At 37.3% G+C, this 24,515-nt stretch overlaps 1 protein-coding gene across 1 annotated transcript in view; it reads right to left on the bottom strand.

Moving 5' to 3' along the window:
• Positions 1-24,515, bottom strand: part of ADAM7 (ADAM metallopeptidase domain 7) — a 51,440-nt gene that overhangs the window by 10,611 nt on the left and 16,314 nt on the right. The window contains exons 8-17 of the mRNA XM_036450581.1: positions 24,129-24,182; positions 21,129-21,200; positions 17,126-17,295; positions 14,029-14,113; positions 12,496-12,626; positions 10,489-10,663; positions 7,240-7,329; positions 6,016-6,211; positions 5,512-5,614; positions 4,161-4,347 (exon numbers count right to left, since the gene is read on the bottom strand). Of these exons, the coding sequence (XP_036306474.1) occupies positions 4,161-4,347; positions 5,512-5,614; positions 6,016-6,211; positions 7,240-7,329; positions 10,489-10,663; positions 12,496-12,626; positions 14,029-14,113; positions 17,126-17,295; positions 21,129-21,200; positions 24,129-24,182 (1,263 nt within the window). The remainder of the gene's footprint in view (positions 1-4,160; positions 4,348-5,511; positions 5,615-6,015; positions 6,212-7,239; positions 7,330-10,488; positions 10,664-12,495; positions 12,627-14,028; positions 14,114-17,125; positions 17,296-21,128; positions 21,201-24,128; positions 24,183-24,515) is intronic.

The following is a 24,515-nucleotide window of genomic DNA, read 5'->3' as shown; positions in this document are numbered from 1 at the left end:
GCAGTGTATAGATTTCAACTCCTTAGTTAAAAAAATATTTTAAAGTATTTTATTGTTTTTGATGATATTGTAAGTGGGAGAATTTTCTTAATTTCTTTTTCAGATGGTTGTTTTTCATTTTTGTTGACTTCATGGTATGTAGGTAAGTATAAATGTCCTTCTCTTTCTATGAATTCTTCCTGTTATTGAGTTTTCATTTAAAAAATATATATATATATTATTGATTTTTTTCAGAGAGGAAGGGAGAGAGATAGAGAGATAGAAACAATGATCAGCTCTCTCTTGCATACCCCCTACTGGGGATGTGCCTGCAACTAAGGTTCATGCCCTTGACTGGAATCGAACCTGGGACCTTTCAGTCCACAGGCCGACGCTCTATCCACTGAGCGTCGGTTTGGGCTTGAGTTTTCATTTTATGCATTCCTCAACTCAAAAACATTTATTGTTATTATTTCTTTAATTATATTTTACCTCTATTATGTTTTATTTATCTAAGAATTCTTAGATCTCTCTCTTAGATCTGGATTAGATTTCTTAGAACTATTTTTCCTGTTTTCATTCATTTTTTTACTTTTTTGTTAATCTTCAATGGAAGATTTTCCCCCGTTGATATATATTTTTTCTTTTCTTTATTATTTTTTTTTTCAGAGAGAGTGGAAGGGAAGGGGAGAGACACAGAGAGAGAAACATAGATGTGAGAAACACATCTATTGTTTCCTCCTACATGCACCTGGACTAAGGCTCGGAATTAAACCTGCAACCCAGGTATGTGCCCTTGGCCAAAATCGAACCTGCAACTGTTTGGTCCATGGGCCGATACTCTAACCTCTGAACAAAAGCAACTAGAGCTATTTTAAAAAAAATTCTTTATCTTACTTTTCTGTGTTAAGAAGTTAAGCTTCTAATTTATGATTTTTTAAAAATATATTTTATTGATTTTTTACAGAGAGGAAGGGAGAGAGATACAGAGTAGAGAGTTAGAAACATCGATGAGAGTCTTTGATCAGCTGTCTCTTGCACGCCCCCTACTGGGAATGTGCCTGCAACCAAGGTACATGCCCTTGACCAGAATCGAACTCGGGACCTTTCAGTCCGCAGGCCAACGCTCTATCCACTGAGCCAAACCGGTTTCGGCTAATTTACAATTTTTATGTAGTACATATTTGATGGCTTGCTATCCAAATTACAAATAAACTAGCAGCCATGGTTTATTTTGTACTTTGAAGGTTGTACTTCTTAATTGCAAATTATAACATTTTAGGATTTAATATATTTTTAAATTGTATTAAGTATAAATTTAACTTTTTTCAAAAAGATTATATATATATATATATATATATATATATATATATATATATATTCTTCCCCCTCCCCCTTAGGGGACTGACATCTCTGGTTTCCACTATTCAATTATTTTATGTCTATTGTTGTTTGTCCTCTTTGCTTATTCTTATGGAATAGATTTTCAATATACAGTCATATGTCACTTCATGACAGAGATATGTACTGACAAATGTGTCATTAGGTGGTTGTGTCATTGTGCAAATATCATAGAGCGAATTTATACAAACCTAGATGGTATAGCCTTCTATGCAGCTAGGTTGCATGATATAGCCTATTGCTCTTAGGCTACAAACCTGTACAGAACACTGTAGATGATTATGACACAATGATATTTCTTTGTGTATCTAAACACAGAAAAGGTAAAGAAGTATTATATAAAAGATAAAATATGGTACACCTTAAGAGGACACACTTATCATGATTGGAGCTCGTAGGATGGAAGTTGTTCTGGCCAGTGAGTGAGTGGTGAGTGAAGGTGAAGGCCTAGTACATTAGTGTACACTAGTGTTGACCTTTGAAACACAGCCTCATGATTCCTTCTGCTTCCTTCCAGCAGTGTTAGAAAGAGAACATTGAAACGGTCAGTGCTGCTCCATGAACAGGGATGTGGGCTGGATTGGTGGAAAATATTGAGGGGAAACTAACTGGGAAAGGGATCGATCACCATAATAGTGGCAGGAGGGAGTGAAAGGTGACCTGAGGATAAGGATAAGTAAGAATAAGAAACTGAGATGGAGAGACAAAGGAATGTAGGAGATAAGCATGGCAATACAGTTTTGTCTGTTGGATGTTGGAGCAGTGGTCAGATTTTTGAACTTTGTAGTATTCATAAGAAAAGAGGGCATTTAACACAGAAAGGGTGTGGAACTGAGGACCCAATATTTTGACTTTTCAAATTTTTTTTGTTCTATTGACCCTACCTATCACAAAGGTCTCTGTTTGTCATAAACTAATGCATACAATAAAATTTATCTATGCTTTCCGTCATTGCAATGGAACATTTCCACAGTACAGAGACAGGCTACCACAGAAAGTTTTTTACAAAAGTGGCAATGGCACTTAATAGTTGTTAAAAGGGGAAGGGAGTGAGAAATGCTGATTGGTAGTTACAGTACTCTTTCACGAGGCTATAAAGTCAGGATAGGGAATATCTATATATATAAAAGCCTAAAAAGCAACCATTATAACTGAATGACTGGAACGAACGGAATGACTGAATGGCCAGCTGGTAGCTATGATGCACACTGACCCAGACCTTGCTACTGGGACCCTGACAGCCCCAAATCCAGTTCACCTGCACCCTGAGCCCAGACAGGAAGGAGGAGGGAGCCTGATTCCTTGCAGAATTGGCCATTGGTTAGCTTACTGCTGGGTTCCCAACAGCCCCAAATCTGGTCCACCTGCACCCTGGACCAGACAGGGTGAGTTGGCCCCAATCAGCTCAGATTGCCAGCCATGCCTATGGACTCCACCTGTGCACAAATTCATGTACTAGGCCTCTAGTAGTTAATAATATTGTAATAACTATGAATAGTGCCAGTTAAGTACTGGCAATATCAGGGGCACACTTTACAAAGTATATATGATTGTCTAACCACTATGTTATACACTTGAAACTAATATAAAGTAAAAATAACTACTAAGAGAAACTAACATTTTTTATGCATTTTAAATTCTATATGTCTAAAAATAGTATCTTATTAGAAGAATAAAATGAAAAATCCTGTTCCCAGTGTCTTTGTGATACCTCTACAGACTAGCATTTACCACACAAGGATTCTCTCATTAGGAATTGGTTGAGGAACTGGCTCATTTTGATATTTATTTAGTCGTTTTAATGGGAAACTATATAGTTAATTATTTGGTCTTTATTACGTTTGTGTTTTCTTTTTTAACTCCAATCCTTTTTTATATTCTGAGTTTTTGTTTTCTAATTCAGCTCTCTATTACATTACATGAAGGGAATGTTTGTGGATTTTTGCATAGCGAAGGGAAGCCATACCACAGAAAGTACTCAATTTCAAAAGAGCTAATTTAAAAAAATAAATTCTTATATGCTTTTAATACATGCTTGTGTTTATAAACCTGGGTGAGTTGGTAGTTGTTTTTAGTATGCATTCTTAAGTTTTAACTTGCAGTCATAAGCCCTTTCGAATCTGGCCTCATTCTACCTGTGCAATTTAATTTTATTCCAATTCATCCAAAGCCACACTGAAATGATCAGTTATCTGATCATGCCATAAACATTATGTAGGTAGGTATCTATTCATAAAAAGTCGTTGCTCATTTTCTGTGTGTTGGAAAATGTTGTTCATCAAGTCAAAGCTGAAATGTCACTCATTGTAAGATGTCATTCCATGTTCTATAAGGAAAGTGGGTCCTTGGGCCTCAAATGTCCATTGGTCACACCGCTTTGAAAGCCCTTGGGTATGGTAGTAATAACATAGTACGCTCCTCTTTGTATCATCTGAGTCCAGCACAGTCACTGGCACCAGAGTATGTGCCCAGTAAATATGGCCCAATGAATAAAATAAATGAAAAATGTATGGCTGCTTCAAATCCAAATTAATTTAAAAATTATGTCTATAATTTTATTCAATTTCTCTGTAAGGTATGAATTAAGCACATTTATAATATTTACATATCATTTGGTATAATAAAGCTGAAATAAAATGAATATTTGTGAAAATGTCATTGCTACTCTGCTCAATATAAAAATTACCAATTTTTCCCTCTGCTTTCTCTTATAGAATCCAAAGATGTTTTATAGTGGCTGAACCAAGAAGACTTAATCAAACGAAGAGTTTTCATCTTACCATTTCATCTCCACATTTTGTTCCAGGAGCAACCAGCCCCAAATCTCTAAGATTGTGGTAATAATAAAAGGTTTTGCAGTCTGCGGTGATATTCTGCTTTGGAGCCTTCATATGATAGATCTTTTCTTCTCCGAGGAAAGATGAGTGTTGCCCTCCGGTGCAGAATATCTTTCCACATTTGATATCTCTGGAGGAAAGAGACAGTATTCTCAGTCTTGGGACCAGAATAGAACTTCGGACACTAAGCTTGCCCTGAGGTGGCCTGGTCCCTGCTTTCTAGGCCCTGGCTTGCCAGCCAGTTGTGGAAGGGCCAGGAGCAGGGTAGGCTGTGGTGTAGTCCAGTCCTGACCCAGGGAACTGAGATGAATAGGCAAAGATATAAATTGATCATATTTCTTTCTGATATCTTTGTGGCTCTCACACATCTATATTAGCTTAAGCTTACAGAAGAGTATTTTTTTAAAATATATTTTATTGATTTTTTACAGAGAGGAAGGCAGAGGAATAGAGAGTTAGAAACATCAATGAGAAAGAGAAACATTGATAAGTTGCATCCTTCACACCTCATACTGGGTATTTGCCTGCAACCAAGGTTACATACCCTTGACCAGAATCGAACCTGGGACCCTTCAGTCCACAGGCCGACGCTCTATCCACTGAGCTGAACCACTGAGTTAGGGCCAGAAGAATATTTTAATTAGTAATTTGAATTAACATAACTTGAATCAGGAGGCTAATATTTCTTTCTTATTCTCCCTTGCATAGAGCACAATAAACCCATGATATGTGATTATTATAATCTCCGTTTTGAGGATTAGGAAGTAATTGGAAGTAAAGGAAGTTCAATAACTGTCCATTTTCACCTGATGTTGTTTTCAGGCCAAATCCTGTTCCATGGTATGCAAAGCCCTGCCAAGTATCACCAACAAGCACAGACTATGCTCATGCTCTTAAAAATCAGATCTAATTTCTAACTCTTCCATTTTTCTTTCAATGTCAGCTTCTACTTTCCTTGTTAGGACTTCATTCTTTCCTTCTCTCTTCCTCCTTTTACCTTTTCTACTTACTTTCCTCTTTCTCCTAGTTGCTCCTTTCTCTTTTTTTATTCCTCCTTTTCCCTCTGAAGAATATAACATCTTTCCTATCTTCCCTCCTTATAGTCTGTGACTTCCAGCAAATACATACAGCACATACATGTCAGCTGACACTGTCAGGGATGCATGCTCCCTCTTTCCACTTCCCTCATCCCAGTCACCGCTGCAAAAAGAAGTTAACAGCTGCCAGAACAAGAGCCGCTCTGATCTGCCAAAAGCCTCTCGGAGGCACTAATTCTTCTTCCCAAGGCACTTACTTGTCTTCACAGGGAATTAATTTGCTTTTCTGGCTTTTGCAGTATCCAAATTTATCTCCCTTTTTATTCATGATGTAGCAGAGATCAGGACTTCCTTTTGCTTCTGGAATGCAAAATGATGTATAAAAGTAAAACAATGAAAGCACGAATATTGTTAATTATAAAATACTTTATTTTTTCTGATGTAATTGACATTTCAATATTATGTGATGGTGAAGCAGAATGGAATAAATAAGTAATTTAAAGATTATTCTATTCCCTCAGGATGATACTTAATATGGATATAAAAAGTAATAAACAGACCTTAACCCACATACTGATGATACAGTCAATTAATATTAGAGGTAATATCAATTAATATTAAAGATAGTATATGAAGAGGTGCTAGATAATATCTTTAAAAAATTCCACACATGGCATTATTTCCCATCTTCCCCCCTGTATAGAGCAATAGCAGAGGAATAGTGGCTATTAGCATTATCAGTACCCACTGTAAGGTCTCACCATGATCAAACAGTTCGGAGCACTGGTCGTCCCGGGTGGGACATCTCCCCATGAAGCAGTAGCCTTTTGCATTCTTGCAAGGAGTTCCATTTGGATGGAATTGGTCCTTGGGACACCCAGAGGAGTGGCCTGTACACGCTTCAGGATAATCACATTCATCTTTTGCTGGTCTGCATACTGACCCAGCTTTTTTCATCTGTGGAAGAAAAACAAACTGATTAAATCTTCGACACATTTAGTTAGGTAAGGTTCAGTAAGTAGGAGGAAGGTTGATCGGTTTATCTCGAAAAGTTTTTAGGACTGAATCATACCTTCCTTTTCCATTCCAGGGAGAGTTATCATTTGTAAAAGCTTTGGCTTTGATTAATTTAAGCAATGCCAAGTTGGTGTTTTTTGAAATTCGGTATTAGAACAGCATTGGGCAGAGTTGGGAGGGGCATGAATTGAGAAAAAATGAATAAATGTTCTGTTCATCTTGTCTTCTTCAATCTTTGCCCCTGAACTTCTCCTCTCCCCCAACTACTACCATCACACACACACACACACACACACACACACACACACACACACACACACACCTGGAAGCCCCTGCCTATGAGGAGGAATCTCCATTCCCAAGAAATCAGATGTCTCCCATAAAGTAGAACCAACCCCTGACTCTCATAGGAGGGCACTTCGTGGACATATTCTCTCATTCAGCCATTCAATCTGCATTTAATTGTGTGAGTTTTGAAACTATTTCAAGATGACTAAGATATGCTTCCCTTGTGATTTCACAATCCAGTTGGGTAAAAGAAGTGTCAATAAATGCTTGCACAGAGTCATTGGGATTTCTGGTCATCTTGCCTAGAAACACATCTCCAATTCCAGCATAATCCTTTCCCCTCTTTCTTCACTCTTGTTGGGATGCCAATCCACACCTCTGCCCCAACCTGAGGTTGAATGGTTTGGTAATTATTTACAAAGAAGCAAGAGTATCGTTAGCCATGTAACTCCATTTCTGAAACACCAAGCACTGTATACCCACTTCTCCATTTCCTAGACCAAAACACTGTGCAGTGCTTAGAAGTCAGAGCACCTCAGGAGAGTGCTATTGTGTACAAGCAAGCTGAGCCCCAGTCTGGGATTAGTGGCATAGGATTTTAATGGCCAGACAGCACTTTGGTCCTCTGCTCACTTAATCAACCAAAGACAGAGAAATCTGGTGCTAACAAAGGGTCTTACTTGACAAGATTCACAGCATTCTCCTTCCGCACAAGTAAATCCTGGCTTCAGCAGACATTTGTCGGCATCGCAGCAGGGATTAGTGCACTCCTGGCAATAACCAAAAATTAAAATCAGGAATTGGATTGCAGTTTGTCTCCTGTTTGAAGCGTTAATTAGCTGTGCTTCTGGGTAATTTAGCATCACTTGTTTGTCAGAGTTAAGTTACAAAGGCCTGGTCCTTAGCTATGACAGCTATACAAGGTGGCGCAGAAGTATTGATAGGTTTACAGTAATGCGATAATAAATAAGAATACAAGAATAAACTCTGTTTCCCATACTCACTACTGTAAACCTACTTTTGCCAAACTGTTATAAAGACTACTGCTTGCCATTGGTGTTGGGGACTTTTACTTGGTTTTCTTCCCACCAGGTTGCTCTGTATCCCAAAGTTCATGACCTCCCATTCTCCTGATGACTGTCCTCCAGGAGGGTCTTGCTGCTTCTCTATTCTAAAGGTTTGATGTGAGATAATACAACTTCTGAAGATCGGATTTCACATTTTCCTTAAGAACCCAAGTATTTCAGGCCGACATTTATTTTTTAATGCATTTATCATATATATATATGTGTGTGTGTGTGTGTGTGTGTATAATTTATTTACTAGAGAAATATGCTAATTAACCAGTATTCTGTAATGGGTCGATGGGACAGGAGGAGGCTACACACACGGTGTTGGGAGGGGGGTGGCAGAGGCCTCCGTGCCTGCACTGGGGCAGGGCCTGATAGCAGCCACTGTGACTGCTTCAAGGGCCCTAGAGAGGGAGGCAGGGCCAGACCAGTGACTTGAGGGTGGACTGTGCTTTGCAATTTCAAATCGTGTGCTGGGCTCCTAGTTAAATAATAACAGCAAGCTGGACACATAGGCTCTATCTGCTCATAATTTAAACTGCAAACAAAACTGTCTGCATCCGGTCATGTAAGTTACTTCCTACGTGAGGATGAAAGTGAACCATGACAAAGTATCTGCATGAGCAGAGGCATCAGTTTCAAAATTAAGCCTCTGTACATTTCATGAAAGGCATTTGAAGTCTTCATGTTTTGTAACCTCTGGACATGTCACTGTTCCCACTCTGATTGTGGAATTCCTTAATTGCCATCCTATTAGAATTATTTTTTTAAATTAAATTTATTGGATGACGTTAGTCAACATATCATATAGGTTTCAGGTGTGGGTTTCTTACTTTTTGGAGTTGTGCCATGTCTCCAATGCACATTCTCAGAATGAGGTATTTGGACCTGCAGCATCAGTATAATTTTTCAAGTTGGTAGGAATGAAATATCGCAGCCCCACTCCAGAGCAATTGAATAAAAAAAAAATCACATTTTATCAACATCTCCAGCTGATGCATCTGAACGTGGTAATTTGAGAAGAAATTGTCTAAGACAGTTTCTTGAAATAAATAACTTCTACGTTGAAGGAAAGCAGATGAAGAGTTACTTTAAAATTTGCCTCAAAGGATTATTCTAACTTTCAGAGACCAAGACTGCAATAAATATGTGAAAGGTTATAAGTTTCCCGCTCAATTATAAGACAGTTTTTTTTTTAATAACATGAGCTGTCACACCAGGCTATAGCTAGCCTCATAATTTCCAGAGTAAAACAGGACAGACTGTGAAGGATTTTGTAGAGGGAATTTCTACTGTGCATGAGAGGCCAGAGATGACACAAATGGGCCCTACTTACAAGAAGAGTCCATCTATAATAATAAAAGGGTAGCCAAAACTGGTTTGGCTCAGTGGATAGAGCATCGGCCTGCAGACTGAAAGGTCCCATGTACCATTCCGGTCAAGAGCATGTACCTTGGTTGTGGGCACATCTCCAGTAGAGGGTGTGCAAGAGGCAGCTGATTGATGTTTCTCTCTCATCAATGTTTCTAACTGTCTATCCCTCTGTAAAAAAAATCAATAAAATATCTCTCTAATTCTCTCTTCCTCTCTGTAAAAAATCAATAAAATATATTAAAAAATAATAAAAGAGTAATATGCTAATTAGACAGGGCATCATTCTGGATGTCCTTCCAGATGAAGCCAGGGCAGGAGGGAAGCCCAGGTCCCAGGTGCCAGAGGGAAGCTGGAGCTGGCAGCCTGAGGCAGGAAGGCCAACTCTGACACAAATTTCATGCATTGGGCCTCTAGTTAATATATAAAGCAGCAATTGTGATGGACTGGACCTCCAGCAAGATCATTACACACAATTTATTACTCAGTAAGAAGCCTTCGATAAGGCTGCACCAACAGCCTATTTCCTAATAAGAAAAAAAAAAGCACAGTTTTTAAAGCTTTATAAAGAATATCATGGTTGATTAATGGTTATATCCCTGCCTAGGTTCTAGCTGAGCACAAACTTTGTACTTTAAAGATGTGCCCTGGCCAGTTTGTCTCAGTGGATAGAAAGCCGGTCTATGGACTGGAGGGTCCTGGTTTGATTCCAGTCAAGGGCATATGCACAGGTTGTGGGCTTGGTCCGCAGTGGGGGTGTGCAGGAGGCAGCCTATCAATGATTCTCTCATCATTGATGTTTCTATCTCACTCTCTCCCTCTTCCTTCCTCTCTGAAATTAATAAGAATATACCCGTCCACCCTCCCGTCGGCCAGGGGCTCGTTCTCAGTGCCAACACCCTCTTAGCTCTGGTGTCAGGCTCCTAGACAAAACGACCAAGCTGAGCAGACCTGAGAGTCTCATGTCAGCAGAAAAGGTTACAGTTTTCTGAGCTTCTGCTGGCCCTGGTCTCATCTGTGCTTTTTCTGGCTGCACCTGTCGGCCTACTGGGTGCCCTGCACCCACCGGGGACAGGAAGCAACATGAGCCCCAAACGCAAGGTCATTTCTGAGGGTGGCAGGCACCAGAGCCCCTCCCCAGGGGCCCAGCTCTCAGAGGAGGCCATACCTCCCAGTTGCATGTCTAGCCCAGACTTCCTTTCGTTTCAGGCCTAGACATGCATCTAACTGCTGGCATCTCTGTTTTTATGTTCCTCTGTGTCCTCCTGTCCCTCTGTGTTCTCTAGTCAGAAAATAGCACATCTTCTGTCCAGTCACCTGTGTGGACGCCCCCCTAGTTCCCCAACCTTGCCAGGCTGAGGCGAGGATGGAAGACGAGGTGGCTGTCTGTGCTCTCCTGTCCTCTGTGTCTGGCGTGGAGCCAGGTTCTTATAAAAATAAACTTTTGTTAATTAAAAGAAAAGAAAAAAAGACATCATTTGCAAATACCTGAGCAGAGCCACAGTCACATTCTTCTCCCTCATCCAAGTTCTTGTTTCCACAAGATGGAGAATCATTTGAGTGATCAGTAAATGGAACATTAAACATGCATGCTGGCTTATACTCCTTCAGGAATTTCTCATACTGTATTCTGTTGCATTTACTGAATTTTAGTGCAGGAATGCTAGAGATAAGTTAAAAGCAAAGATTAATCATATCATTGCATACTGGGAGAATCACTGTGAAAATTTTATAAATAATTTAGAAAGAAAAAAATATAAATACTAAACTCTAAAAGTCTATTTATTTTCCCTACTCTTGTCTTTCTGTTATAGCAGTGACTGGACTATTCATCTGCTCCCGGAAATTCTTTGTGAACCTTGGTTTAAGCTGATGGTCCTTGCTTTCTGCTCCCGTACCACTTTTTATTTTTTCTTGAAATAATCTATATACTTGGTTACCATCCATGTAAGATCACAGTTTCTCAATGCAAAGACTGTGTTACACGTTCAAAAAAAAAAAATTAAAGAAAAGCACCAGTTGCCCTAGCCTGTTTGGCTCAGTGGATAGAGTGATGGCCCTTGGACTGAAGAATCATGGGTTTGATTCCTGTTAAGGGTACATACCTCAGTTGCAGGCTTGATCCCCGGACCTGGTTGGGGCACATGCGAGAGGCAACCAATCAGTGTGTCTCATATCCATGTTTCTTTCTTTCTGTCTCTCCCTTTACTTTGAAAAGGAAGAGACAGAAAGAAAGAAACATGGATATGAGAGAGACACATTCTAAAAATCTCTCTAAAAATCAATGGAAAAATATCCTCAGGTGAGAATTAACAAAAATTAAAAAAAAAAAAAAAAAAACAGAAAAAGAAAAGCACTAGTTAGTACAGTGGCTGGAACAGAGTAGTTGTCTATAAACATTTGTTGAAACAAACTATTCATTTAATAATATCAAACACATCTTAGGAATAGGATATAGTTTAAAAAAACTGAAATTGACATCCCTCCTATTTTTTGTTTTGTTTTGACTCCTTTCTATTCTTATTGACAGATAGATCAAATACAGAAGGACATTTAGAGTCCTGAATACATTAGATAATTAGGTAAGGATGGTGGGGCCCTGAAAATAAATGGCTCATTATGTAAATAACCATATAAAATTAGATATCGGTTATTGAATTCTTCCTTTATGAAGTCACTGTGCTTGGGTGCTTTGGCTACTTTCCTCCATTTAATCAATATATAGAGCACTGGTTACCATCAAGTAATATTTTTCTTACTTTATACAACGCACTACATGCACCTACTGTGAGAGTTCAGAGATGTGCAAGGCTTGGGGCCTGACTGCAGCTAGTTCAAGGCTGAGAGGAAGCGGGGCATCCTCTCATTCTGTATCTGGGGAGTGCCTTGTATGTGTCTGGGACTTTTCTAGACAGGGCTCTATAACAAAGAACATAGAAAAACAAAACAAAACAAAACAAAACAAAAAAAGAACCCTGACTTCATGAAACATGGATTCCAATGGAGAAGGGAAATAACTAAATATGTAAAATGTAGAATGCATTAATAGTTCTTAGTATTAGAGGGGGAGATTAAAGCAAGGACTGGGGGTGTGCATACTGTTAGAGTATATGTGTGAGGGGACAGGATTGAAAAATTGGATCTGGTAGCTACGAAGGCTTTGCTGAGAAAGATGATAAACCAAGGCATGTGGAGTATGTTCCTCTCCTGAACAGCTTGTTATAGTAACTAAATAATTGATTGTCATGTACTTTTTCGATGTGCTCAGATGGAGTTTTAGAATTTCTCTTATTACATCACTAGGAGATACACTACCAATGGGTATGATTTAGCTCCCTGAGGGAAGCATCTTACTGGAACTGCTTTTGTAATAGGCCTTCTAGAGTATACTAGGAAAATTCCATATAATCACAATATACCCCTACAATATGGAATTTGAATCAAAAGTCACTCCCTACATATTTAAATGTGTTCTCTATACCATTTGAGCCTTACCTTCCACCTCTATCCATCACACATCTTTCCTGAGTGCAGGTACATGGGGAATCATCATGCTGCATCCCAAGGCTATGCCCCAGATGATGGGCCATTCGGCTTGCAATCACATTAAGGTCTGGTAGAAGATCCTGAGGCCAAAGGGAGATGTGCATTAGCAATTTCTACAAGAGCGCACTGTGGTAAATAGTGCTTTGAACTAATGGTTGAAACCTGTTTTCTAGCTTCTGGTTAACTAATACTTATTAGAGAGGCCATGGACTTACCTCCCTCTTCTGTCCCTCAGTTTCTCTAGTTATACAATATAATGAGGTTTTGAGTGTCTCTAAATCTACCATTCTGAAATTCCTTTTTGTGGTATAATAATTGTCATTGTTGGAGTTATACAGACACATGCTTACAAATAGCTAAAAACGATTTACTAATGCTTTACCCCCAAAAATAAACATTACTACCATCCATATAGAGATAATCAAAGGGGGTAAAAATAAAAACGTGCGTCGTTCATGCTTTCAATGTGCAGCCTCACATTGCACAAAATTGTTATGCACTCATGAGAATGCAGTTCCTACTTGAAGAAAAGCAGGAGGTCAGTATGGCAAAATCTAACATAAAAACGATTGTTACCTGTTTGCATTGTATTTAACATTCTAATCTTTATATTATCTTTAAAAATATGAATTTCCAAAGGGGATGGAATGTCAGGTTACTGTAGAAGTAAAATGCCACTATTTTGGTAATTTCATCTTGCTCATTTAAATTTAAAATGTACTTACTCTAGGTTATTATATCATAATTTGAGCAGTGGTTGCCTATATTAGATTAGGTTGACTCTTTATGCAACATTTAAGTTATTAAAACTCCATTGGAAAACACATAATCATATAATACATAGTTCATGAATTCATTTTAATAAGTTCTAGCTTTTTATTTTAACATCTTAACAAGACTGGCGGAGCATTGCAATCAGTAGGTAGGCACTAAAAAATCTAATTCAAGTCTTGATGTTTTCAAAAATTTGTTAAATATTGTTACTTCAACAGTACTAACTAGAAGCTCAGTGACTTGAGAAAGATCAGATAAACAAGAATCAGAGTCAGCAGTGTGAAGGTCTTATGCTTTTGGAAAACAAATAATAAGTCTGCCTTAATATGATATTTTATATGGTCTCTGCAATTTCTTTTCAGCACAAGAACAATTATCCTCACTTGCGAAATCAGTTGAGTTTAATGGACTTTATATGTCATCTGCAAAACTATATTTAATATGCAAAATAACTTTTTAAATCTTTGCATGTTAATTTGTATATTATGTTATCTTAAACTGTGAACACTGATTTACCTTTATTATTCATCTATTGTTTTTTAAATAAAATATTTCCTTTCTCATCTAATAAAAGCAACATGGAAGTTTGATCATGGGTTGGTAGGAATACATGAAGAAATGCATACATAGTCCCTTTTACACAGAATATTACAGAAATTTAATTCAAACATTTTATTAAGTAGTATGACATAAATAAACACAGCCCACCTTAACGACACTGCAGGAATAATTGGGCAGGCACATACCCCCTGGATAAGAAATTCCTTGTGCATTGGTATAAAGCCACTTCCCACTATAAACAAAACGAAAATACACTCTTCAATCTGAGATCGTAGTTTAATTAATACGTACTGTACATTGAACCGCAGTGAATTCCCACAGTGCTAGTGCCTTTGCACATGAGAGTGTCTTTTCTTTTCCCTGGAGTTAAGGATGACTTCAGTTGACATTAGCTCATTTTAAAACTATGGTATATTAGATGCATTGAAAAATCAAGCAATATTTAGTTGAAATCATACAAAGTATTTTTTAAAAAATAACAATGGTAGAGTCCCATTTTAGTTGACTTCAGTTTACCCTGCATTCAGCTCTGGATAAAAAACAAACAAAAAAACAAACAAACAAACAAACAAACAAAAAAAAACTTTAAAAAAAATTAAAATGTTTAGAGCCCAGCCAGCGTTGGTCAATGGTTGAGCATCACATTTCAATTCCTTGTCAGGCTCAGTCCCCAGTGTGGGGTGTGCAGGAGGCAGCCGATCAATGATTCTCTCTCATCATTGATGTTTCTATCTCTCTCTTCCTCACCAAAATCAGTAAAAACCTATATTTTAAAAAAGGTTTAGAAAATATAACATAGTGAATGGACTCAATGCATGATTAATTGGTTGTGGTTGAAAATTTTTAAAAATCTTGAATCAGCTATAAAAAATTACAGAGAATTTTATAGCTATGATAAAAGATTTAAAAGAGTATCATGTGAAAACAGAACTATCCCTAGATTAACTAAAAAGACAGATGTAGATGTGTATATCATATGAATCTAAATGCTTTCAAGAAAAATATTTGGAGTTGGAACACCTTAAAGAGAGCTATCAGGGCTGGAAGGCCTGTGCCCTCTCGCTGTCCAGGACTGAAAGCCTTCAGTTGGACATCCTTAGCACTGCCACAGAGGCAGGCGAGGCCCCCACCACCACCGCTGTGCTCACCAGCCATGAACCCGGCTTCTGGCTGAGCAGTGCTACCCTGTCGGAGAGCACTGACCACCAGGAGGCAGCTCCTGTGTTGAGCATCTGCCCCCTGGTGGTCAGTGCACATCATAGCAATCGATCCTCCTTCTTGGGGCTGAAATTGGTTCTCGGACATCTCCCGAGGGGTCCCAGATTGCAAGAGGGTTCAGGCCAGGCTAAGGGGCCTCACTAGTGCACGATCAGGGCTGGAGAGGGACTCAGGAGATTGGCCAGCTGGAGAGGGACTGCAAGAGGGTTCCAGAGCGTGTCTGGCTATTCTCGCTCAGTCCCAATTGGCTGGATCCCAGCAGCAAGCTAACCTACCAGTCAGAGGATCTGCCCCCTGGTGGTCAGTGCATGTCACAGTGAGTGGTTGAGCGGCCTTAGCTTAGCACATTAGGCTTTTATTATATAGGATATGTATATATGTGTGTGTGTATATGTACATGTATATGTATATGTATATATGAAGATGTTCTCTTTTTCTTTCCTTATGATTTAAATGTCCCCATGCCTCTATTTTAAAGACTTAGTATTTGACTATACATCTTGAAGGAACATGGAATTCTAGACTCTGAATTTCTTGGGAGAATACCACCTGTGGAGATGAAGTGCCTTAGAAAGCAGGGTCCAAATTCTGACTGCTCATAAAACACTTAAAACCAAAAGTCACTCCATGACAATGCCATATATAGTGCCTTATCACTTCTAGATCTTTGTGAGTAGAAAAGGGAAGATATATAAGAAACTGAACATCTGAGAAATCCCAAACATAGTGCCCAGTTAGTCATTAATATCACTCCCCTTCACATCAGTTCTCTATCTGTAGACATACTATTAGGGAGAGATAGTTACCTCTCAGAGTAAGAGACACTCATGGAAGTAAAAGATTTCCCACTTATACTCATTTAAATGTTCTTAAATTAATTGATTAATTATTTTTAACACATGTCTAAGGATTAGGCAAAGGGGCTAAGCTTGCCACTACAGAAGTTATGATGATATTTTGCTTCACTACCCATATTTTTGAATTATACTAGTTCATGAATATCCAAGCCCAAGCCAGGTACATGCATCCCCTGCAAATATGTGCTATGGGCCATCCCTGTATGGAAATCAGAAATGATATTACACTAGAGGTCTGGCTCACTCTCATTATTCTAACAAAGGGCTGGAGCTGACCTCTGACTAGAGGCTTTGGAAGCTTCACAGTTCTGAGGTCAGACTAAAAGTTAACATTTTGATAATGGTCAAAAGCACATTTGCAGGCTGTGTTTGCAGACTTTAGGAGAAACACTGCTATTATAGGTAGTAAGGGAATCAGGAGAGATGCTAAAAGACTCCAATGCTCCAAATTTGTTCTTCCATAAATTAACATTCTTTACTATATCAGGGTATGTGAAACATAAGATTGAAGTCAGTTCAGCTTCACAATTATTTACCATTTCTCTACTGGCTGAGTACTGTGCTCAGGTATTTTGAATAACAGAAATGATTTTAAAATGGCCCCTATTTTAAAGAATTAATTACCTTAGTATTCCAGATAAATTCAGACTTTTTCTTAGAAATTTTAGGGCTATGGAAGTTTTAATTTATCACATTAGTTTTCTGAAAATTTGAATGATAGAGAAGATGCTCTTGGAACACTAGTCACTGAATGAGCACCCATTGTTGAGGGGAAATGTTCAGAGTATAAGGCGTTTTCTCAGAAAAAGTTGATTTTTGGGGAGTGTTAGAATAGGATGGTGTGGAAAGCTGAAGGAGTGAGAATTGAAAGCAGAAAGGTAAAGTAAATGGATTCTGAAATTGCTTTACTTACATAACAACATTTCTCAACCCTGCCCAGGAATATGAATATATTAAATTTTTCCTTTCTAGTGTTCACCACTATTAGGAAGGAAATTCTTAAAAAGTTCTTATGAAATTTTTCTATATAGTTAGACATAACATTCTGTCCCTGTGTACTATCCAAAAATGTCAATTGCCTTAAAAATATTTTGTTTTTATTTGTTTTGTTTTCTTTTTTTTTTTTATAAACTTCCTAAGGTATGAAGGGAAGTAGAGCATTTACATACCTGAGTAACAAAACATGATCATAATTCTTCTTCTTTTTAAGGATTGCCTGTTGCCAAGCTGAAAAACGTAATAAAGTTGTTTCTATATTGGAATCAACTTTTATTTTATCTCCACTTGTCCACATCTCAAGGCCAACCAATGTAACATGAATGTCGAAAGTTTTATAAATCTGTTTAAAATTTAAAAAAAAATATTTCACAAAGTCAATTTGCAGAAAGATCCTTGCCATTAGCATATTCTTTTACATAAAAAAAAAAAAATGAAACTTTTGCAGTGAGTGCATGCCAGAGAGACCTCCCACACCTTGAAGTTCTCACCCATGTGCCTGGACCCAGCCTCCCAGAATCCCATGCTGACAGGGCTGCCATAGCAACACAGAGCCACCCTGTGACCACCCCAACCCTGGGCCTAGGGAGTGTCCTTCTGGTCCAACCTGGTGATCCCAGGCAAGGATCAACGGACTACAATGCAAGTATCCAGCCAGAGGGTCTGAGGTTGCCATCCTACTGCAAGTAGCAGGGCCATGTAGCAAATTTCAGGCTGCCGATGCTGGGCCCTCATAAGGAGTTGCACACCAGAGGAACTCTGCATGTAACCCTGCCAACCCTGAACATCTGAAGCAGACAAAGGAGGGACCAGATCCATGAGAGAAGGGATTAAAACTCATAGCAATAAATGTGTAAGACTCAAAGCAATAAAAACCAACAATCCAAAAATCTATGGGACACAGTAAAAGCAACCCTAAGAGGGAAGTTCATAGCATTACAGGCCTACCTAAATAAATAAATAAATAAATAAATAAATAATGGTAATAAATAATCTAACCCTACAACTTAATGAGTTAGAAAGAGAGCAACAAGAAAAGCCCAGAGTAAGTAGATGGAAGGAGATAATAAAGATCAGAGCAGGAATAAATGACATAGAGACAAAAAATATATATATACAAAACACCATTAGAACCAAGAGCTGAATCTTTGAAAGGATAAATAAGATTGATGACCCTCTAGCCAGGCTTACCAAGAAGCAAAGAGAGAGGACCCAAATAAACAAAATCAGAAATGAAAGAAGTGAAGTAACAACTGACCACACAGAAATGCAAAGGATTATAAAAACAAAACAAAACAAAATAAAACAAAACAAAAACTATGAACAGCTCTATTCCAACAAACTAAACAACCTGGATGAAATGGACATATTCCTAGAAAAAAAAAAACACAATATTCCAAAATGCAATCAAGAAGAATCAGAAAATCTGAATAGGTCAATAACTACTGAGGAAATTGAAGCAGTAATAAAAATTAAAAAAATCCCAGAAACAAAAGGCCTGATCTGGACAGATTCATAGGACAGTTTTATCAAACATTTAAAGAATTAAAATCTACCCTCCTCAGATTATTTCAAAAAATTAAAGAGGAAGGAGCACTTCTAAGCTTTTACTATGAATCCAGCATTACCCTAATCCCAAAATAAGATAAAGATGCTACAAAGAAAGAGAATTATAGGCCAATACCCCTGATGAACATATATGCTAAAATCTACAACAAAATACTAGAAAATTGAATCCAACAATACATTAAAAAGAACAAACATCATAACCAGGTGGGATTTATTCTGAGGATGCAAGACTGGTACAATATATGCAAATCAATAAACATGACACATCACATAAAAAAATTGAAAGACAAAAACCACATAATCATATCAATTGATGCAGAAAAAAGCATTTGACCAAATCCAATACCCTTTCTTTATAAAATATCTCAGCAAAATGGGAATAGAGGGCTCATATCTTAATATAATAAAAGCTTTATATGACAAACCTACAGCCAACATCATATCGAAGATGTTAACAGTTGTAAAGAACACTGCTTCTATAATGACCAACAGAAAAAGAATCTACAAAATTTTATTTTTTATTGAAACCATGAGAGCTGAAGTAACTAGGCAAACAGCCTGGAATCTAAGGAAATACAGACTCCTTCTAAGAGAAATTGTACAAGAGCATCTCCCAGTGGTAGAAAGAGAGAAAAAGAGATGCTGCTTGTCAAACAGAGAGAAAAGAAGAATCCACCAAATATTTTTAAGGAATTGCTAAAAGACAAGGGTGGGATAGAACAATAGTACAGGACCCTCAGGGAGACAGACACAAGGAAATATGCCCATGCACATTACTACGAAGTAATGTCTTTCCCAAGAACACAATGGAGGGCCGGTGGGAGACTGGAGATATCCTTGCCTGAAGGATGGGTGTAACTGTTGCCTTGGAAACATTTTGAAACCTCCCAAGCCCCTCTCTTGAGAAACAAAAGCCTTAAGCTGCTGTATGAACTTCAGCAACCTTTTTCTTTTACACCCTCAAAACTCAAGTGAAGACCTATTGTAGCTGAAAGAAGGGAAAATAACACCCACCCCTAGAGAAGTGGGAGGAAACTATATTGAGGCCAGACTATTCAAGGGCTCCCACCCAAGGAGGAAGGACATGAACTTGGAGAAATATCTAGCCAATGACCCATGGGCAGGACTTTCGTAAGACCGAGGATTGATCAGGATAACAGAAAACACTTTGGTCCCATAACGAGGCCAGCAGTTACTGAGCAAAACACAAGAACAGATTACTACTGAAGAAGAGATCTGTGTGAAAGAAAACTTCCTTTGAGCATCGGCCCTGGACAAATGCCTGAGGTTGAAGTTGAGATTGAAGCAGAAATGAATAACCCAGGACTGACTCTAAGTACAAGATAACATTACAGAGATCTGAAGCTCATGGCGCACTATAAGTAACAATAGCAATAGAAACATCCCAAACCAGTGTAATTGCTGATAAGATTGATTCAATCCCATTTGTTATGGCCTAGTCACAAAAGAAGTGATAAATACTATTTCCTCTGTCCCTACTATCCTATAAGTAATGTCCAATATTCAATAAAATAATAAAGAATACACAAAAAAGCAAGGAAAAACAGCCCACTGTTTGAGAGATGAGTCAACAAAACTAGACTCAGAGATAATCCAAATGTTGAAGTTATCTGACAGGAAATGTAAAATAATAATTATTTATATGTTATATCTCTAATGGAAAGTATGGATGTGGTAAGCAGAAATTTAACATAAAGTTGTATAAAAATTGCCAAGTATTTGGAAATTAAGTGACACACATATATAACCATTGAATCAAATAGAAAATCATAAGTGATATTGGATATATTTGAATTGAACAAAAATTTAAAATAAAACATAAAAATTTGTTAGAACTAGCTAAAGTACATATACTTATTGTTTGACCCAGCATTCTTATTTCTTAGTCATTTACAAAAAGAAAATAAAAATTTATGTTTGCATATACATCTATATGCAAATGTTGAAAGGAATCTTATTCATTATAGCAAAAACTAAAAATTGATCAAATGTCCTTCAACTGGTGAATGAATCACGTCTGACCTAGATGGGGCTACTCATTACAGCATCTTCCTTTGGGCCTTCTTTATTCTAGTAATGGAGCTCAATGACTTAGAAGGAGTAGAATAAGAAAAATATGTACAATTTACAGTATTGCTTTTTAACAAAGGTTATGGTTAACTATAGATTTTGCTGAAATATTTTTTTTTTAACATCTGTGTCAAAATATAGAAAATTACATGAATTTGCAAACCTTTTTGCTGTGCACGGTCATGGAGCAATAATTTACAATAGTGGATTTGATTTATAAATGATGGGTATTAAAATCTTTGTACATTACTTTATATAATTTTGTGATTAGTGACCAATATTTAAAATTTACTTAAATATTTATTTAATAAATGCCATTTATTTAGAAAACAAAAAACTCAGACCTCTGGTTCATTTATTGCTGTGGATTTAATTAATGTTTACTCATTAGCCTACTGAGTGAATTTTTGTCTTTTGGGCTGTCTCAAAACCACCACAGAAATTCAGCAGTATCTATCCTAAAAATTTCTTTCCATTTGTAATTTTTAGCTTGATTTAAACTGTATAAAATCTTACCATGTTGACAAAATTGATCATTCCCCAAATTCGGTTCCTCAGTTTATTGTGAGGATAGTTATTCCTGTGGTACTGCAAATATAAACATCAGACCAATCTCTATTAATAATAGGAGTTTAATACAAATTCAATAAAATATTTCACACATTATCAGATATTTCAAAGAAAAAAAATATCATTTACATTCCTTGCAGTCAGCTAAAAATATTGATAATGTAAGCAAAAATTTGAAAGTAGCACTTTCAAAAGACATGCTTCAACTTAGCAATTACTTTAAATGTTTTTATAACTTTGTCCCCTTTCACATTTTATTATATTACATTTACATGATTTATCAAATCAAATAGTAAGTGTTTTTTTTTAGATTTCATATTTATCATGCTGATGAAACAAAACTTTTTAAATCTCCACAGCAACCATTATGTTGCAAGCAAACAGCAACTTTATCAGCCTTTCTGTGTCTATGGTGACCACAAATTATGGGACACAATCAAGGGTCACCCTAGAGCCAGATATGTGAGGAAAGGGACACAGAATTGTTGCTTGCCCTTCTTTCCAGGATAAGACTAGGAAGGAAACACCAACTTTCCTACCCTGGCCTATTCTTTAGTTTTTTCCCTCTAGTGCAGTGGTCTGCAAGCTCATTAGTCAACAGAGCCAAATATCAACAGTACAACGATTGAAATTTCTTTTGAGAGCCACATTTTTTAAACTTAAACTTCTTCTAATGCCACTTCTTCAAAATAGACTCACCCAGGCTGTGGTATTTTGTGGAAGAGCTACAGTCAAGGGGACAAAGGACCGCATGTGGCTTGCAAGCTGTAGTTTGCCAACCTCGATCCTGTCAGTTTATTATTTTTTTATTTTTATTAAACTCATTTGGGTCACACTGGTTAAACAAAATTATATAGGTTTCAGGTGCACAATTCCACATCATCTGTACACTGTATTGTGTGTACACCACCCTAAGTTATGTCTTTCCATCACCACCTATTCTGACTTTTGTTGTCTTCTTTCAAATGGGTTCTCTATTTGTGCCATCAGGACCTTGTTCTCAGTATCACCCATGTAGATCTGACCAAATATATTTAACAATAATGTAAGTTGTTCTGTGGGGACCAATGGAAATGGTCAAGCTTCTTACCTAAAGAAAATAAAAATAAATGTCCTGTTCTGAATCTTGCAAGGATCTTCTAGTGAACATTTCATTGCTGTCCTGTTATAATAAAAATCTATATATCTCAATGATATAACATTAGAATCTCTTTGATTACCATCTACCACCTAATCCTCAACTCATCACTCACTAGCTTGACTATCACCATTTCATTGAAACTATTCTTGATAAATGTCCTCTCAATGATCAACCCATTGAACACTTTTCCCTCATCTTCCTGTTCATCCTGTTCATATTTAATATTGACTATTTTCTCTTTCAAGACTTTTCTTATCATCCTGGTTTTCATTACTCTATACATTTCTGGGATCTTACTGTGGAGAGGTTTCTCTTTTCCACCATCCCCTTAGCTTCTAAATAACAAATGTTTTCACTCCAGGATTCCCATTGATGAATGGGTAGGGCTGGCCTAGTATGCATAGTTAATAGAGATTCCGAAGTTGTCTTAGGGACTACAGGAATAGAATACTTATCTATAATTGATTTTCACCCATGGGGAAAGAAAGAGGGATGGACATGGGGTCTTTGTACTTTTATTTCCAAACCTTTATTAAACGTTTAGTGTTCCTTGGAATCAGACAGTTGTGCTATGCTCTCTCTTTCAACTTGCTAACTCTGGGTGTACCCATCATACCCTCACTCTTAATGATGCTTAAAACTCATCATATTGCTTTCAAGATGTGTCAAACCCTCAACATGTTTTTCCAAAGCTGCCTTTGTTTTCCCTCTTCTATCTTACCAAAATACCCTAACTCTTAGACTTTATTAATAAACTAGAGGCCTGGTGCAAGAAATTAATGCATGGGAGGAGGGTTGCCCCTCAGTCTAACCTGCACCCTCTCCGATACGGGAGCCCTCATGGGATGTCCTACTGATGGCTTAGGCCTGCTCCCCTTGGTTCTCTCCTCTCTGTAGGCCCTGCTTGCTCCACACCATGGTGACTGCCAAGCAGGCCATGCTGGGTGTTGCCTGCAGACAGCACTTGCCTGCTCCTGGGCCACCACAGCAACTGCCAAGCAGGCTGGGCTGTGAGCTGCCTCCTCCCTGCTGTCGGTCTCCATGGAGGCGATGAGATGAATTTGCATACTCACTTCTGATTGGCTAGTGGGCATCTCAAAGTGATGGTCAATTTGTATATTTCTCTTTTATTAGTGTAGATTATTATTAAGATCAAAGCTTCTCTTAATTTTCTTTAAAAATCTAGTTAACTTTTTCTTACTGACATGCAATGATCCTATCTATACATTAGTGCCTAGAATTTACTAATTCATTAGATTTTTTTTTTCTTTTCCTATGCATTATATTTCCTCTGCCCTTTTCCCAAGGAAGACAGAATGTTTTCTTTCTCTTTTCATTTTCAATGCACAGAACCTTTCTATTTCCCTTTACAGGTCTGGGCCAGCCCTTTATGGCTCTGAGTATCATGCACTAGTCTACGTATTGTGAGTCACAAAGCCTTTAAGTTTTATTTACTACTCTGAGGCTTTCTTCCTCATTTTTAGCACTTGGAGATTTCTTGTTTTTATTGTTGTTGCTGTTATTTTTGTTTGGTTGGTTTTAGCTGAACTACAGAGTATAGATATAGTTTCATTTTTTGCATGTTGCTCAGCATTTTCATATTTGTAATGGGGAGGGCAGTTCTTTTTTGGCTCAGTCTGCTGTACAACTAAAGGATGCAATCATCTCTTATAAAAATCTGTTCTGGGAAGCAAAAAAGATATTGAGCCCAGAATGAAATTCTGCATAAACCTTTTTATTTGTTAGGATCACAAATCTAGTTTTATAAGGATGAATGAAGAGCCAATATTCATTTGAAAACTTACCACGTTACTATCAGCAACAACAAACAGTTCAACATAGTTTTCTAAATGGGTGACCTGGAAGTTTATAAAAAAAAATTAATGAGGTATAGTTAATATTCCCTATTTTAAAATTTTAAGATAACATTTGTAAGGTAAGAATTGTAAATTTTTATTGATACAAGAATGTGAGGTATAGAAGTATATTTAGTAATTCTAGAAAATTATCTAAATAAAATCCATATTATTAAAAGATGTGGTCCTGTATATCAGATTGTAATAAACCTGAAATAGCATTCCATATTTGATTATCTTTTTGTTCCTTGTTAAGTCTTTCACATAAAATAAGTTATAAATAAAAAATATATATATAGTTTTTAACATTAAGTTTTTTTTTTTATTTACAAAGTA

This window comes from Pipistrellus kuhlii, unplaced genomic scaffold (assembly GCF_014108245.1).
Source record: "Pipistrellus kuhlii isolate mPipKuh1 unplaced genomic scaffold, mPipKuh1.p scaffold_m20_p_21, whole genome shotgun sequence".
In the NCBI taxonomy this organism is placed as follows: domain Eukaryota; kingdom Metazoa; phylum Chordata; class Mammalia; order Chiroptera; family Vespertilionidae; genus Pipistrellus; species Pipistrellus kuhlii.
This window is presented reverse-complemented; position numbering and strand designations above follow the sequence as displayed.